The 15,329-nt window shown below is 49.7% G+C and overlaps 6 protein-coding genes across 6 annotated transcripts; 2 read left to right on the forward strand and 4 right to left on the reverse strand.

Annotated features, from left to right (window-relative positions):
- Positions 1–46: 46 nt before the first annotated feature.
- On the reverse strand, positions 47–1,470 carry N7519_011172 (WKF domain-containing protein; the record flags this gene model as incomplete). Its single annotated transcript, XM_057297945.1, has 2 exons — positions 47–627; positions 648–1,470. 2 exons carry the CDS (start codon positions 1,468–1,470, stop codon positions 47–49), a joined length of 1,404 nt encoding a protein of 467 aa, XP_057145827.1.
- Positions 1,471–4,784: 3,314 nt separating this feature from the next.
- Positions 4,785–7,937, reverse strand: N7519_011173 (tubulin gamma complex associated family protein; the record flags this gene model as incomplete). Its single annotated transcript, XM_057297946.1, has 2 exons — positions 4,785–6,637; positions 6,689–7,937. The coding sequence occupies 2 exons, from the start codon at positions 7,935–7,937 to the stop codon at positions 4,785–4,787; spliced, it is 3,102 nt and encodes a 1,033-aa protein (XP_057145828.1).
- Positions 7,938–8,679: 742 nt separating this feature from the next.
- On the reverse strand, positions 8,680–9,495 carry N7519_011174 (uncharacterized protein; the record flags this gene model as incomplete). Its single annotated transcript, XM_057297947.1, has 1 exon — positions 8,680–9,495. The coding sequence occupies one exon, from the start codon at positions 9,493–9,495 to the stop codon at positions 8,680–8,682; it is 816 nt and encodes a 271-aa protein (XP_057145829.1).
- Positions 9,496–10,141: 646 nt separating this feature from the next.
- N7519_011175 (uncharacterized protein) lies at positions 10,142–10,474 on the forward strand (the record flags this gene model as incomplete). The annotated part of the gene is made up of 1 exon (XM_057297948.1): positions 10,142–10,474. The coding sequence occupies one exon, from the start codon at positions 10,142–10,144 to the stop codon at positions 10,472–10,474; it is 333 nt and encodes a 110-aa protein (XP_057145830.1).
- Positions 10,475–10,943: 469 nt separating this feature from the next.
- Positions 10,944–12,462, forward strand: N7519_011176 (uncharacterized protein; the record flags this gene model as incomplete). The annotated part of the gene is made up of 2 exons (XM_057297949.1): positions 10,944–12,044; positions 12,100–12,462. The coding sequence occupies 2 exons, from the start codon at positions 10,944–10,946 to the stop codon at positions 12,460–12,462; spliced, it is 1,464 nt and encodes a 487-aa protein (XP_057145831.1).
- Positions 12,463–13,242: 780 nt separating this feature from the next.
- atfA (bZIP transcription factor atfA) lies at positions 13,243–14,752 on the reverse strand (the record flags this gene model as incomplete). Its single annotated transcript, XM_057297950.1, has 3 exons — positions 13,243–13,546; positions 13,603–14,641; positions 14,701–14,752. The coding sequence occupies 3 exons, from the start codon at positions 14,750–14,752 to the stop codon at positions 13,243–13,245; spliced, it is 1,395 nt and encodes a 464-aa protein (XP_057145832.1).
- Positions 14,753–15,329: the final 577 nt, after the last annotated feature.

Genomic DNA, 15,329 nt, shown 5'->3' on the forward strand with positions numbered 1-15,329 from the left:
ACACATCCGAACCCTAGGTAGCAATCCAAACGCCAATTCGTCAGAACTAGTCGCTGTCGCTTTCGCTGCTCGAGATTTCGATCTGAGCGGTCCTGAGCTTCCGCTTCTGCGTCTTTTTCGGCACAGCAGGCTTGGGCTTTTCTTCGCGAACCGGCACAAACTTCTCTTTCCTCTTGGCAGCTTTGCTCTCCTTGTTCGACATTGCAACACCACTGGGGGCGGACGATGAAGGAGTGCTTGCGGCACTTTGCTTGGCAGGGGCCGGGGTAGCAGATGTCTCATCATCACTGTCGCTGTCGCTGCTGCTGCTGCTGCTGCCACCGCTCGACGAGGTCTCGTCATCGCTATCCGGCGCAGGCTTGCTGGCAGCCTTCTTCGAAGCCGGGGCATCATCATCGCTATCCTCGCTGCTGCTGATATCAACAACCATAGTTCTGTTCTTCCGCTTCTTGTTCACCGGCGGCTCAGGAGCCTTGGGTTTCGATTTCGGCTTCTTCAAATCCTCGGCGCTGAAAAGCTTGCCGGCAACAGCGAAAAAGACCAGCTCTGCTCGCTGCCTCTTCGGCAAACGCTTTTGAACGTCTCCCTCCAACTTCTCTCCGAAGTTGACGTTGTCCAGATCCTCGTCTCCTTGGGCAAGCACTCGCGGAACGCATTGATGGCTTCCAGGTACTCGGGGCTTGTGGCTGGCTCCTGATTCTCCGCTTCTTCGTCATCCTTCGGCTTGTCAAGATCCATATCGGCCTTGATCACGTCCCTCGCAGCATTGCTCATTCGCGCCTTGGCGGCATCACCTTTCAGGCCCTGCATGTACGCCAGCAGCGATGTGTTGTACTTAGAGGGGACATGCTCAAGCGAATACAGGTGCTTGAAAAGGTTGGTTTCCTTGTTCTTTTGAAACTTCCATGTCGCGCGTGCTCGGTGGTAGTGGCTCAGGTACGAGAGAATAGGCGTCTCGTGGATTGGACCATCAGTTGAGGCGGTGCCGTTCTTCCTTTGCTTCTTCTTCTCTCGCTTGCGCTTCTTCATCTCTTCGATAGCCTTGTCTGCGGCGTCTTCGGTGTCTGCGTCGGCTCCGTCGGTTGCGGCAGCGTCATTGCTCTCGGCATCGTCCGACTCACTTTCGGAGTCGCCGTCGAATTCCTTCGTTCCGGGCCCAAAGGAGACTCGCTTCTTCTTTTTCTTGTGCAATTCATCATCTTTGCCATTCTGCTCGTTGTCGTCTTCGGTATGGCGGCGCTTCTTCTTTTTCTTCACTTCGCCGTCTGTCGCGGGTGTCGCATCCTCGGAAACTGACTTGCGCTTTTTCTTGTCCTTCTTGTCCTTCTTGTCGGATTTGGCGTCTCCTTTACTGGGAGTGGACTCCTGTGTGTCTGCACTTCTCTCCTCTCCAGTAGAATCCTTCGACTTCTTGAGCTTCGATCCGATCTTTTTCGACGAAGGGGACTGGGAGTCCGTCTGGTGCGCCATCGTTGCCGAGGGTGGGTTGCGACAAGGTCAGATAAAGCATAAATAGAATTGGGAGGAGCGTGACGCTCAAAAGAAGGCCGAAATTTGAAGCTCACGGCCTGTAAATGCGACCTCGATTGTGTTGCTGAGATGGTTGGGCGGAGACTACTTTTTTTCTGCCGATAAATTGCGCTGGCCAATCATATTGTCTCTTCTATCTACATAGTACCTAGGTACACTCAATGGCTATTTTGCAAGGGAATCACCAATTGAAACCATATAAAAAGCATGAATACAAAGGTGGACGGTACGGACTTGTCAGTCAAGATTGTGCTTAGAGGTTTCATTATTGAGTCAACATCCGGATGCGTCGCCGACTGGACCATTCGAGCGCTGTAATCGACGAAGTATACAAAGTTTGCGGCCTAGTTTGTACTCTTTATTGATGTACCAGAGTCCGGAATCTCTAACACGCAAAGAAGCGGATATTTACTCACACAGAAGAAGGAGGGATGGGAAAAGAGCTACGGCCCTCCTATGGGCTACGAAGAAGACAAACAAAGCTCCAGCAAACAACACCAGTGAGCAACTGACTCCACAATGCAATGCGTGATAATTTCTCATTTGGTCCAGAACGTTGTTCCGGGAGACAAGCGCCTAAGTCGTAGAGAGTCAAGTAGACGTGGAGGTAAGATCAAAGGAAACTACCAGAGTATGACTGCTTAACTTGTAAGACATCAAGAGCGGAATGAGAGGCTTTGTATAGACGCGCGCAGGCATAACAACAACGCGCAATTCATGACACCACGAGTAGTCCTTAAGACATGCACGATACTAGACGACTTCTTCTCCAAGTGTCCGGACAAGCCGTACAGTTAATGAAAAAGTGTTCGCATCGTATGGGGGTAGTGTAAGCCCAATGACACGGTGCAACAAGACATAGTCTAGCTGCGGGGTTCAAAAAATGGGTAGGTCCTTGGTAGTTTTCGACCCGCACGGATGTCGTAGGTTCCCAACTAGCTGAAGAGAGAAAGAAAAGAAGAAAAGAAGAAAAGGAAGTTTGGGGGTCTGGGGACCTTATTTATACCCCATGGCAGTTTAAGGCGGTGACGACTTCGTCTACAACAGTGTAAAACAGCGTAGGTTTAAGAGCGGAGAGATTTGGGGAATCCTTGCTACTAAAGGCCAAACAGTTTGACCGTACTAGATGCACACAATTACTCTCCAAAGCTATGCCCAAGCTAGGCCAACCGGAAGTAATAATGTCAGCCAATGCATATTTTCACTCTTAGGGAAACTGGCAGCCATCAAAGATCTCTATGTCCATAGCAAAATCAGGATTCCGATGTGGTTTACCGCCTAGGCGAATATCCTGTCGATGGACTTTGTCCTAATCTGAAATGTAAGGAGGATATAAGAAGGCGGGGAGCTGACGAATGTTAAGAGATTGCCTCCTTTTAGTTGCTCGTGCTGATCTATATAGATTCGAGAAGACCGGGAGGAATAGCCATGTCTATAATGGCCTCTAGAAGGTGGCTTCTCCTACTTGGTGCCAAAATATGGAATATTGCTAGGAATGTTTCCAATTCTATGGCTAAAAGACCTACCATCAGCATTGCTAAATTCACTAGAATGGCATTCTTTATAAAGCCATCACTTACCGCAATACATTGATCAAGCCGGCATATTGCACTTTCTGTCTATAAGATAATAACCTAGATGACCCTTTTTGGATGAGACCATTTTCCCGAAGCCATGTTTCAGAAGGCATTCAGAGACTCATATCATTGGTATGAAGTGTGGCGTAGAGTATGTCCCTAGGGTCTTGCAGGAAACCCTTCAATGGTACACAAGACATTCGTCACTATCTTCACAACAACTGCAGTATTATTTCATCAGGTTCTACTACAAACACTCTAAAGTTTTTCCCAGTAGACTACCAGATCCTAAATGGCGAAGAACTTGTGGAAATAAGAAACTATAGTGTACAGTTATAATCGAGTGAAGGTGATAGAAGGCAGAGTTCTGCAGAAGGACCCGTGACTGGATCTGAGGAACAGAGTAAGTTGACCATCATTCAGAAATATAACGTGCCATTGTGGATTGGCGTTACCAGGAACCTGGGAGACATACGACCATTCCACGCACTCTGAATGTATCAACCGCGACCACATCACTAATATCAAGGACCAGGGTGCTGTCAATTTTTACCCATAGGGGGTTGCGTTATGGAAATGGCGGACCAGCTCATTCGCTTTGTTGGGCCAAGATATCCTACAGATTTCCAAATCAAGCTTAGTACATAAGGCACAGGCGTATATAGCATTGAGATACATACAGCATATAGTTTACGGAAAAAACGTATAATTAAATGACAAAATTCTATAGATATAGGCTCAGAAAGCCTAGTAGATCAAAGACCAAAGATCCCAGCGAGGGTCCTGCATGGCACGGGGGCACCTCTAGCACTTCCATCTTCGGGTCGTTTTGATCAACGATGAATTCCTGGAGGAAACTTGCAGAAGATGAGATGAGCGGCTCTAGGGCGTAGTGGCCTTAATTCACCATCCGAGGAAGATACTTGGAAGTGATCGTTGTCAACCTAGGTAAAGTCCCAAGGTTTAATCCGTGGATGTTGCCATAGACCTTGCCTGAAAGCTTGGCATTGGATCGGCAACTTTGATTGGGTGACATACGGGATATGGATGGATCCATCCATCTGTTGTCACCCGTGGACAACCGCCCGCGGACCAATCATATTGTCCAAATTAGAAGACGGTGTGTTTCTGCCCTAGAGTGGGGTTATATTGAACTAAACGCATAGATCTTTCGCCCTTCGGGGCATATGGTCAACTGAAAATATACAGAGAAGATTAGCATGGCCCCTGCACTAAGGATGACACGCATAATCAAAGAGAAGCTACCTATTTTTTTTCTTCACGCGAGCTCAATTAAGGTGCTAGAGTACGAGGTTTTTATGCACATTATTATACTGTTTACTGTTTATATGTTGATGTCACGTGCCATCGCCGTTCAACTCACCATGTTGTCACGGTTATATTGAACTTTAACGATCAGCCCTTCAGGGCATACTGTAAAGGGAAAATATACAGAGAGGATTAGCAAGGCCCCCTACTTTTCTTCTCCATCGACATCCTTACCTAAGGTGCCTATTTCTTGTTATTAATAAACTTGCTTTTTATTTTTTGTTGGTATTCCATTATGTATCCAGCTCCCGGCAATTTTGTATACATTCCAATGAAAAGAAAATATCGTAGAACTCGTCAATTGCATTAATGATGCCCTCACAAGAGGAACGTAATAGCTGCAGACATCTATGTCCCAGTCCCAGAAGCAGACCCAGGATCATTAGCCCCAGTATCCCTCCTCTCCCTGCGCACCTCTTTCTGTACAAAACTCTCAGTTCCAGACCCCGTAGCTGCCGCAGACGCAGCAGCTCTCCGTTTAGCCTTCTCCCTTTCCTTCTCCTTCTCCTTATCCCGAGCGCTAGGACCAGCCGCCTTCCGCCGTTTAGGCAGTTCATAGACATCATTGAAGTTCATTACAACGCCCAAGAAGCGCATATCCACGTCCGGCTGGTACGACAGATCGCCGAGGAGGACAGTCAGACGGGAGCGGAACTCGGCGGAGAGTTCGCGGAGGCGGACGCGAAGCGAGGCAAGCATGTTGTCGTCGGCGGCGAGATTGGAACCAGATAATGAAAGCGGGGTGTTGACGCCGTCCACCCCAGCACTATCGGGTCGGATGTCCGGGGTCGAGGCCATTGAGGTCCCCGTCCGGGTGTTGGACTGGCGGGAGAGGAGATCACGCTCTGTGAGACCCCATTGACCCTGAGCGGTGCGGGTCTCGATCTTGGCGTTGATCTCCTGGCGGCGGGTGAATTCCGCAACGGAGAAGGAGTACAAGCCGTCTACGGCGTCTTTGTAGGCAAGCATGAACTTGAGGATTTGGTGTAGTTGACTGAGGAAGCTTTCTTCTGGTTGCTTGACGGAGGTTGAGGTCGAGGTGCCGTATCGCGAGGAGGATGCGGATCCTAGTAGGCCCTTGTGGGTGATGGAGTTGAGGTATTTGGTGTGGGCTTCGATAAGGTCGTCCAGCGTGCAGTCCGGTCTCCGGATTGCCTCGAGCAGTTGTTCCCAGCTGGACTCGATGACTTCGAACAGAATATAGTATTGGAGCTGGTTGACGAAGTGGATCATTTCTGCAATCACACAGCGTGCTCGCTTCCAGTCTGCTCCGACTTTGTCCTCCACGTTGCCGAGCACTCCTCGTGCACCGGTCATGCATCGTCGCCAGGTGCTGTTCAGCGCGAACTCGACTCGCTTGATGCGCCAGAGGAAATTGAACACCTTCAAGTATTGAGTTGATGCCCAAGGTGTGATGACCACATCTACGGGAGCATCGATTTTGTATTCCAGCGTGAAGCAATCCCATCCAATTTCACCGTGGCTCAGCTCGAGCATACGGGCATCAAGCCGACGCAGCACTTCTGGGGTATCGTACTGTGCATTGGAGGCACGGATAGCATGTTCTAGCTGTGCAGTTAGGGTATGTCGATATTGTGAATTTGCTGGACGATCCAGATTTGTGGCAAGCGATTCCATGAGCAAAGCAATGAAGTCTCCTTGACCCAGTAGCAGGTAACTCTTCAGTGCTTTTAGGTGATCAAAGAGGTTGAATTTTCCATTCATCAGGGAAATCAATCGAGCCATTGTGGTCTTATATGCCTCATCAATGGAGATCTCAAGAGTGGCTGTGTCACCATACCGAAGCTCCTTGGAGGCTTTCTTTGAATAAGCCTCCACCCATGCCGAATCGCCGCAGCCATGGCGGATGAAGTTTAAGGATTTTCCAATCAGGAAAATCTTCTTCGCGAACTCCTGATCAATGATTGAAGGTACCATGTCATCATCAAGCTTATATTTGTCCTCCCAGACGCTGGTTGCAAGCCGTCGGGGGTCAGTCTTCGGCCGGAACTCTGGATCAGCGACAAAGAATTCCTTGTATGGATCTGACAGTTCACCATCGTAGATCCATAGTCGTAACATGTCGTAGAATGGGCGCGTCACATGCTCGAGTAGTTTCTCGGCGAATGCACACACGAATGGGTCTCCATGGGATGTTGAAAACCCGTGTATTAAGGAAATCAACTGGCCGCCCCTCTTGCCTATAATGTGTCAGCCATTAATAAAATCTAGTCATCTGTCTGTGCACTTACTCTGAGCCTCTTCCACAATCAAGCTCATCAGTCGAAGGGCCATCGTAGCATCTCTCGTCCACACCACGCACCGCTTCAAGGTAACGCCACCCTTTCGTACACCTTGAGGCTCGGTTCCGTCTCCAATCGCGACCAGCGCCTGTCGGATCTCTGCCTCTAGTGTAGCCACTAAGCTAAGATATGCGCGCAACTCAATGGCAATAGCAGCTCGCAAGCTCTGGTTCACCAGCCCGCCTTCTTCGCTCCCCACAAACGCAGACAGTCCTTTATAGAGGAGACAAGGCTCCGCCAACGTGTTAAGGAGTGAGGTTATCGGCGCAGACAGATTCGAGGGCAATTTCAAGCTCGACGAGGAACTGAATTGTAGATTCGACGAAGACAACCCCTGTAAGTTGAATGGAAGGTCGCGCAGGAGCCTATGCTCAATAGACCCAGGGGATTTCACCGGCCCCGATGGATTAGCGCTCGAAGGCCGAGGCGAGCCGGCACGAACATGCTCGTCGCTGGGACGCTCATTGACTCCAGCATCAACGCGGGTGGCTGGTATTTCAGTCGAGCTGCATCCAGCCTGGTCTACACCATCACGATCGATATCATGTCGCAGTGAGCTCTGTCGCTCCATCTTCGCCGGAAGTACGCGTTGGTGTTGCTGCGAAGCCGACGAGCTAACAGCGGGGCCCTCATCCTCCGAGTCGATCATCGTGCCCCGTCTTGGGCGTGCACCGCCCTTCCCCAACATATTGTGCAAATGCGCCTCGTCCAGCAACGGGCTCCGGCTTCGTTCCCCGCCATCCACTGGCTCTTCCGAGGCAGATAACTTGTAAAGCAAAAAGAGGATACCCCATTTCTGCGACAACACAGGCTGCGTCAGGAGGCGGGAGTAGAGATTGGAAAATCGCACCGCCTTATCCGGGCTGATATTTTCACGGCGCAGCTTGCGCTTAATCAGATCTGGCGCGTTGTTGATACTCTCTGTTCCCACGAAACTTCCGCGCCGTCCACCAAGCCCCGCTGGCGATCCTGGGTCTGGGGCGTTGGTGCTGGTGTGGGTATCGAGAATGCGCCAGGCGCGCTCCATGAGGGCATGGTGACGGCGGCTTTCGGCTGAGGCGAGGGCTTCCTCTGCGTCGGAGTAGTCTTCGTCTTGGATGGCGGAGACCGGGAGCGCGGGGGTTAGGCCATCGACTAGCTGGGAGAGGGCGTCGTCTAGGCGGCGCCCACGCGCAGGGTTTCGGGCTGGAATTGACATTGTCTGCCCGGTGCCCTAGTGGGCGAATTATTCGGTGTGTCGTATCTGTTCGCTCGTGGTTGGCGATGCTCTGTTTGCAGAGGAATTGTTGGACCAGAGATTGCGGTCAGGCAGCAGGCAGTAGGGGAAAGGTCGCGAATCAGGCCCGACTCTAAACAGCGCAACTTCAATACACGTCTGGGATGAACTTTCCAAATTGCATCTCAATAGAAGTAACACGGACTCAAGCTTGAAGCTTGAATGTTTGTGTTTGTGATGTTTGGCGTGCCTTAATGCCGATTTCCTAAGGCACCTAACTCTTATCGCCCTATCGCTATCTGAGTTTCCGCCCTTACCCGATATATCATCCATGACCGTCGCCGTAAATAGCGGCCATTTGGTCATAACCTCGGTTTTAGGGCAATATCTGATTTGGTCTACCTAACTACCTTCATATATCCATGTACCTAGGTATATATCACAGGCTAGATGCCGTTTTCAATAATATAGACGATGTTTAATTACCAGCTTTTCTATCTGAAGATCGAGAACTACCATCGTTCCATGTGCCACATCTTCTCTACATAGAAAGAAATATGCCATAGTGCAATCACAAAACATTATTTCACTATGGTTTAGTCCGTCAGTTGAACAAGAGTGATATATTTTTCCAATTGTAATCAAATTGTAGAATCGCGAATAACTAGTCCATTTCAATAACACATGTCGTGCATAGGATAGAGGTCCCTCATATGTGTATTCTTCATAAGCCGAAGATAAAGACTGAGAATGAAATAAAGAGGACAGTGGTCCACACCACGATAGGGGGGGGCACACCACGATCGGGGGAGGTATTCATGTGCGGGCGCTCCCATAGCGAGTCCACAACTTTGATAGATTTTCCCTCGAACGCCTTATACTCATCCATCTGATTGCCATCGAAGGAAAGATTGGCTAGCATAGAAGTCGTACTCCTATCAAGAACAAAACAAGCCATATTCCTCGCCGGAGGCCAGATACAACCTATGCTATCGAGTAGGCGCGTAGTCCGAAGGTAGGCCCTAAACTCCTCCCGTACACGATCGCCCGAGGCATCTAATAAGGCCTCTTTATCTTTAACCACATCTAGCTTAAAGCGACGGGATACCTCGTCCATATAGACACAAGGACTATCTCGCGCACTGCGCTCGACCGCTTTTACTAGGTTTTCCATTGCTCGGGGGATATTTTCAATATTAGTAGGCGAATAATCCGTCACGAACACGTAAAATCCCCACGTAGGGTCTCGTCCAAGCACCTCGTCTTCATTATGAAGTTGCTCATATCTTTCAACTTGTTCGAGTAAATTGCGCACTGTATCAAATTCTTTCAAGTAGGATTGATCGTCGGTGTTTTGTGGATCGGCCTCGAGAAGGGTATCTAGCTCTTGAAGCGATCGAACCGTCAATTCTGATGCAGCCCCTTGTCCGAAGGAGAAAGGGACAAAATTGCGATAGCTTGGTACGGGGCGTGCATTGAGAGTGGGATCTGGTAGAGTGGTTGGGCGTACGAGGCCAGGAGGCCGACCTCGGGTTGTCATGTTGAAAGAAAATGATGAACGCTTCCGAGGGACTCTATAGAAATGAAAACACAAGGGTCAACACTGTACTGAAAAGAGAGACGGAGGGGAGAAAGGAGGAGGAAAAGAAGCTCTCTCCTAATACAGAGTACCTAGGTACAAGCAACTGATCAATAATCGGGCCTCCACAATACCACGTGACCATATCAATACAAAGTGGCCAAATGACGCATTCGAATCGGGGTAAAGTTTATCTGCTCCTGGGATTCGGCCAGAACAACCTCGGAAGCTTCCAAGGTTGGGTCTGATCGTCCACCTACAACATATTTGTGGAATAAGGGACTTCATATAGAAGGTTGGCCCCGAAATAGTCCCATCCTTTTCCCTTTGGAAGCCAGCGGGCCGGACAGAAACAGCCTTGGCAGGTACTTTGCAGCGTGTAGGAGTCCTGAATTTCGCAGAATAAATTGTGGGGCCTCAGTTGTCCCCCGAAGGACATAAGAGGTCTTCGGTGCCACTAAGAGATCCCCCACCCGTCACAGATCCAGTCAAATGGGATTTGCAAATCCTATGTGGCTATAGCACCAATGCGCAGTTGATCCCGACAATCCAACAGCAGATCCAGCCGCTGGTGCCCTTGGCTTTGTTCTCATTTCCGGTCCAAAGGATGTCGTGTCGTCCTTCTCCAAACGGGACGATTCGCATATGTGAAGATGACTACGCAAAAGCCCTAGTCAACATTCGGACCGTCATCAATGTTTTCAACTATCTCAACGAAGCAACAAGAGTTCAGCCGGCCTTGACCACTGTTTCAAACGACATCCGAGCGGAGCTGAAACGCGCAGACGATGCTTGGGTCGCAGACGGTAACCCTTCGACACAGATTTCCCAGTACTGGAGCAAATGGATACGAGGTCACTATCGCTATCTGAGTTTCCGCCCTTACCCGATATATCATCCCTGTCATATAAAATTCCGGGGCTCCCTAGTTACTCAGTAGCTTGAGGCCCACGACTGCCTATTCTTTCATTATGATATAGTTACCCGGGCTATTTTATGAGCTATCCTATCGATGAGTTTCCCACAACAATTAGATATCTGCACATGAGCCTACATACACAGTTTTAAGGAAACTAGAGCGTAGCTGGGGGGCGAGCCCCCGGAGGGCCCCCGCCCCAAATTGTGTAAGGAACTTGAATCATTCAATCTAAATTTCAGCGATTGCCGGGCTCTAGCTAAGCTAATGTGCGGTCAAGCCAAGGTGCATGCAACATGAGGACCATGATTCGGGCCAATTTGGAGCAGACCCGCTATAGTGACGTCTGAGAGTCGTTCATACAGGATCTGTAGGATTTGGTTCCAAAGGCCTTAATCCATTTTACTTCTGCCTTATTTCTATTATTATATGTTCCTTTCTCTTTCTATGTCCCTGTGTTAATAAACCCAAATGCGCAATCTCCCAATATAATATGGGTCCAGGCACATCTACCTCTGCAACCGTGTGGCCATTTTTCAGAGCTCTATACAATGCAAAGATCAAATTACTCGCTGTGTTCTTGACCGTCTCGACTATCCTCCTACTGACACTGTATTCGGGGGCTCTATCAGAAGACGTCTCACCTGGCGTGAAAGATAAGCTTGTGAACGAGAAAGACTACTGGACATGGGAAACAAGCACCCGATTCCGGAAATCCCAGCATGGCAATGACCGCGATCATGGTGGGAGTTCACAAAATGCAACCTGTGACACTTTCCCATCAGACGTGCTATCGCGCGTTCAGATCATCTTGAAAACCAGCGCAACCGAAGACCCGAAACGAATCGACACGCACATGGCCTCTGTAACTCGCTGCATTTCCAATCTACTAGTTGTCTCAGACAAGGAGAGTGAGCTGCATGGCCATCATGTGCACGATGTCCTAGCCGACCTGCCACCCTCAGCCCGGAATCAGATTCCGGAGTTCGAAGGGTACGATGCGCTCCAGCGCGGGGAGAGCAATATCGACGGCGCGGCAGGGTGGAAACTCGATCGATTCAAGTTCCTGCCCATGGTGGAACGGGCTAAGAAAGTGAATCCCAGCGCGGAGTGGTACGTCTTTCTCGAGACGGATACTTACTTCGTGTGGGATAACCTGTTCCGAATGCTGGAGCAGTTCGACCCATCCTTCCCTCTGTATATGGGATCACCCTCGCCGGGCCGTGGTATCGGTGATGGGGACGTCAACTGGTTTGCATACGGTGGCTCGGGATTTGTGCTGTCCAGAGCTGCGGTTGATACATTGGTGGCGCGGGAGACTGGTAAATATGGGCAGTTTATTGGACAATCGCTCAGCGAACAGTATATGCAGATGGTGAAAGATGATTGCTGCGGTGACTCTGTGCTTGGGTTTGCGCTGTATGAAAAGGGCATCGAGTTATCTGGGATGTGGCCGATGTTCAATGCGCACCCGTTGGACTCGATTCCGTTTGGTGATGATCATCACTGGTGCCAGCCTGTGATCAGCATGCATAAATCGCAATTGAGTGATATGACTGGGCTGGCAGAGTGGGAGGATAAGCGAGATAGAACGGTATGATTTTGTTTTGCCGAACCTACTGGTGCACATGCTAATTCATATCATGCAGAACCCCTTACTATACGCAGACTTGGTTGACTACCACCGCCTGGGACAGTTGCCAGAGCGAAAAGGATGGGATAATGGAGCCCGCGGTGGAATTATTGAACAACCTGATACTCTGCCCCAGCATGAGTCGTTAGAAGCCTGTCGTCAGGCCTGCCATGATAAGGATTGGTGTATGTCTTACACTTATGACACCGCTGGAGCCTGTGTGTTTGTGCAGAGCTTGCGACTTGGGGCTGCTAGCAAGATGGAAATTGCCGACCAATTCACGGCTGGATGGGACAATGACAAGATCCAAAATTGGCGGGCAAACAACAAGTGTAAACAGCCCATGTGGATGAAGCCGAGTTTGACGAGAATTTTCTGAAGCGCTTTCGACATGTACACGACTTTCAAAAATGTACTATAGAATGTTAGTAAATGATATACGATATCTGATGATACAATTCCTACATGTAGAGATTCCAGAGGGGGCCGCACGAAGCACTGCAATCACCTGCCAATATTACCAGTACCCAAGGGTACACTGAAGATCTACAAAAATGGATAATATGACACTTTGAAAGCGATTGTCGATTCATTTGCCCAACCATCTGGTTCAAGGAAACTAGTCAAACACATCAGAAAATCACAAAAGCCATCCGTACGCCGTCCAGGAATCATGTATTTCGACACAAGCAACCCACATTTGGGAAAACAAACAATGCACCGATGTGCCCTCAAGTATTAGACAAGCGAAAGGTAAAAATCCCCCTGAGCCATCAAGGAGGAGGATTAAAAGAAAGGAAAAGCGAAAAGGGGTTTAAAAAAATACAACAAGGGGAAGGGGGAACGTCATAAAGCAGAACATCAACCTCGAAGTAGCCATAAGTAGAAAGAAGAAAGCATCTCGTACGCCGAATTGACACACCCTCAAAAAAGGGTCACTCCAGACCACCAGGTTAGTCCGTCCATTTTTGAGTCGTGAGGATCATTAACACCTGCCCATGCCAAAACAGTCGGTAGAGCCTTAGCCGAGAGAGACCGCGAGGAAAAACAAACTCCCAGGAAGAGATCAACCGCTAGGTCTAAGCAGTGAACTGTATTTCCTACATGCGGCGAAAAGCAAGATAGGCATCTTGAGATGAGAAAAAAAAGCAAGTTTTTCTCACCGGCGTATGCCCTGTGTAGGGATGCCACCGGGTTGCATGCCCATGTTGGGCGGCATATTATACCCGTGGTGATCGTATCCGGCTGACATGCCGTTCATCATGAGGGGGCCGAGCCCCTGGGCCTGGGAGACCGGACAATCTTTGTGTGCGAGCAAGAGAGTCTTGAGGTTGACAATCTCTTCACGCAGCTGAGTCACTGTCGCAGTGAGGGCGTCATTCTCTTGAGTGAAGATCTCAACCTTGTTTTGAAGGTTAGCCAGCCACTGCTTCTTGCGTTGACGACATTTCAAAGCCGCGACACTGTAGTGTAAATGTTAGCATCCCAAGCTCCTGAATACAGAAAGGGCCATTCATACCGATTCCGCTCCAGGAAATTGCGTCTTTTCTCCTCATCAGTCATCTTCTTGGTATCCATGGGGAATTGTTTCATATCATCGTCCTCCTCCTCCTCATCATCCATATCCGAAGGCATCTCCGTGTTGGCTTTCGACCTTTTGTTGGATCCCTTCGGGGCGTCATCAGCCTTGCGGCGGTTATTGGCAGCAGGGGCCTTGGTGTTCTTTTTACCCCTGCCCTTAGCGGGTTTCGCGGGTTCGTGGTCAGATGCATCCTCAACACTGGTGCCATTGGTGTTCTGGGAGACACGTCGGGCAGCTGCAGCGCGAGTATCATTTTGCATTGGGGCATGGTTCATTGGCGCATTGTTTGCCTGGCCACCCTTCGCCAGCATGAACAGTCCATTCGCCGCGTCAGCTGCATCATGCTGAGTGAAGTCAGCGGGCCGAGCTGGTTTTACATCCATATTGGCAGCAGCCTGTTCCTGCTCGTTAGGGTTGGAGGTAGGAGCATTCGAGTTGTTCTTCTTTGCTGTAAGTGCAGTGCGGTGGAAATCAATAGTGGAGGGAGTAGCACCGCCGTTCTGAAGTTGTTGTAAGAGAGCTTGTGAGTTGGGACTGGGGGCCGGGAACATAGAGCCTCCACCGCCAGGTGTCAGTCCGGTGCGAAGGGAGGACTCGTTCGGGGTAGGGAAGCCGCGACCGATGCTGTCGAAGTAGTCATTGGGGCCGGTGGGCCCTGGGAGCATAGCCGGACTAAGAGGCCCCGAACGCAGGGAGTTGTTCCAATTGTAACCGCCAGAAGAACTGGTTCCAGGCAAGGCCGGTGAGGTGAGGGAAGCGACAGAGGGAAGAAGTGATTTGCCTGGGGTCTCGGCCGGATTGCCTCCGAACGATTGCTCAAATGGATTGGGCTCTAGCGAAAAGGGATTGTGCATGGAATTGAAGTAGTCCGGAGTATCAGACGCAGTAGGCGCACCCGGTCGTGGAGGCGGCGCCAACGAGGTCTGAGTCTCTACGTTGGGTTTCTGGTCGTTCTGGGAAGGCGCGGCCTGCGAGTCTGGCAGGAGAGTTCAAGTTAGCAACGCGCCAAGAATTAATGCGATCGCAAATAGGTACCACTGCGGTTTTGGGATCGAGTTGGGGGCTTCATTGTGCATGGAAGATGCATGTGTTGGTGGGGAGGAAATCAATGACGCCAGTGGGTGAAGTCATCGCGACGGCAAAGCACTAGGGGAATTTAAGGATCGGGGACAGTGGCGTATTACCCAACCAAAAAGGGGACTTTTTTCTTTTCTGGAAGTATAATGCAGGACACAAAATGAGGGAAGAAGATTCATAATGGGAATATCACAGTATTGTAAAGCAGAAGTACTAGAAAAATGCGCCCCAAAAAAAATGTAGGGAAAGCGTGACACGAACCTTCTTTTTCTGCCTTCTTCGAGTCCATGGGGGAAGACATGTTTGATCGAAGAGTCGATACGGCTGGGGCGACCGCAGCAGACATCACCTGGTGTAGTCGAATATGGATATAAAATGTGCAAAGCCAAACAAACAATGGCTTCACGAGGAGTAAGAGTGAGTGAGAGAGGAAGAGAGTGACGTAGGGGGAAGAGGGATATGATGAAATTTAGGGAATTTGGGATTTTGGCAGATGAAGAAAAAAAACACAATTACCGTCACGTACAGTAATTTTAATAAAATTGGGTCACAAATTATGGGTGTATACAACATAACGTGACTGTAAC

Source organism: Penicillium mononematosum (assembly GCF_028829835.1).
Source record: "Penicillium mononematosum strain IBT 11891 chromosome Unknown utg000005l:1.0-9366267.0:1.0-9372171.0, whole genome shotgun sequence".
In the NCBI taxonomy this organism is placed as follows: domain Eukaryota; kingdom Fungi; phylum Ascomycota; class Eurotiomycetes; order Eurotiales; family Aspergillaceae; genus Penicillium; species Penicillium mononematosum.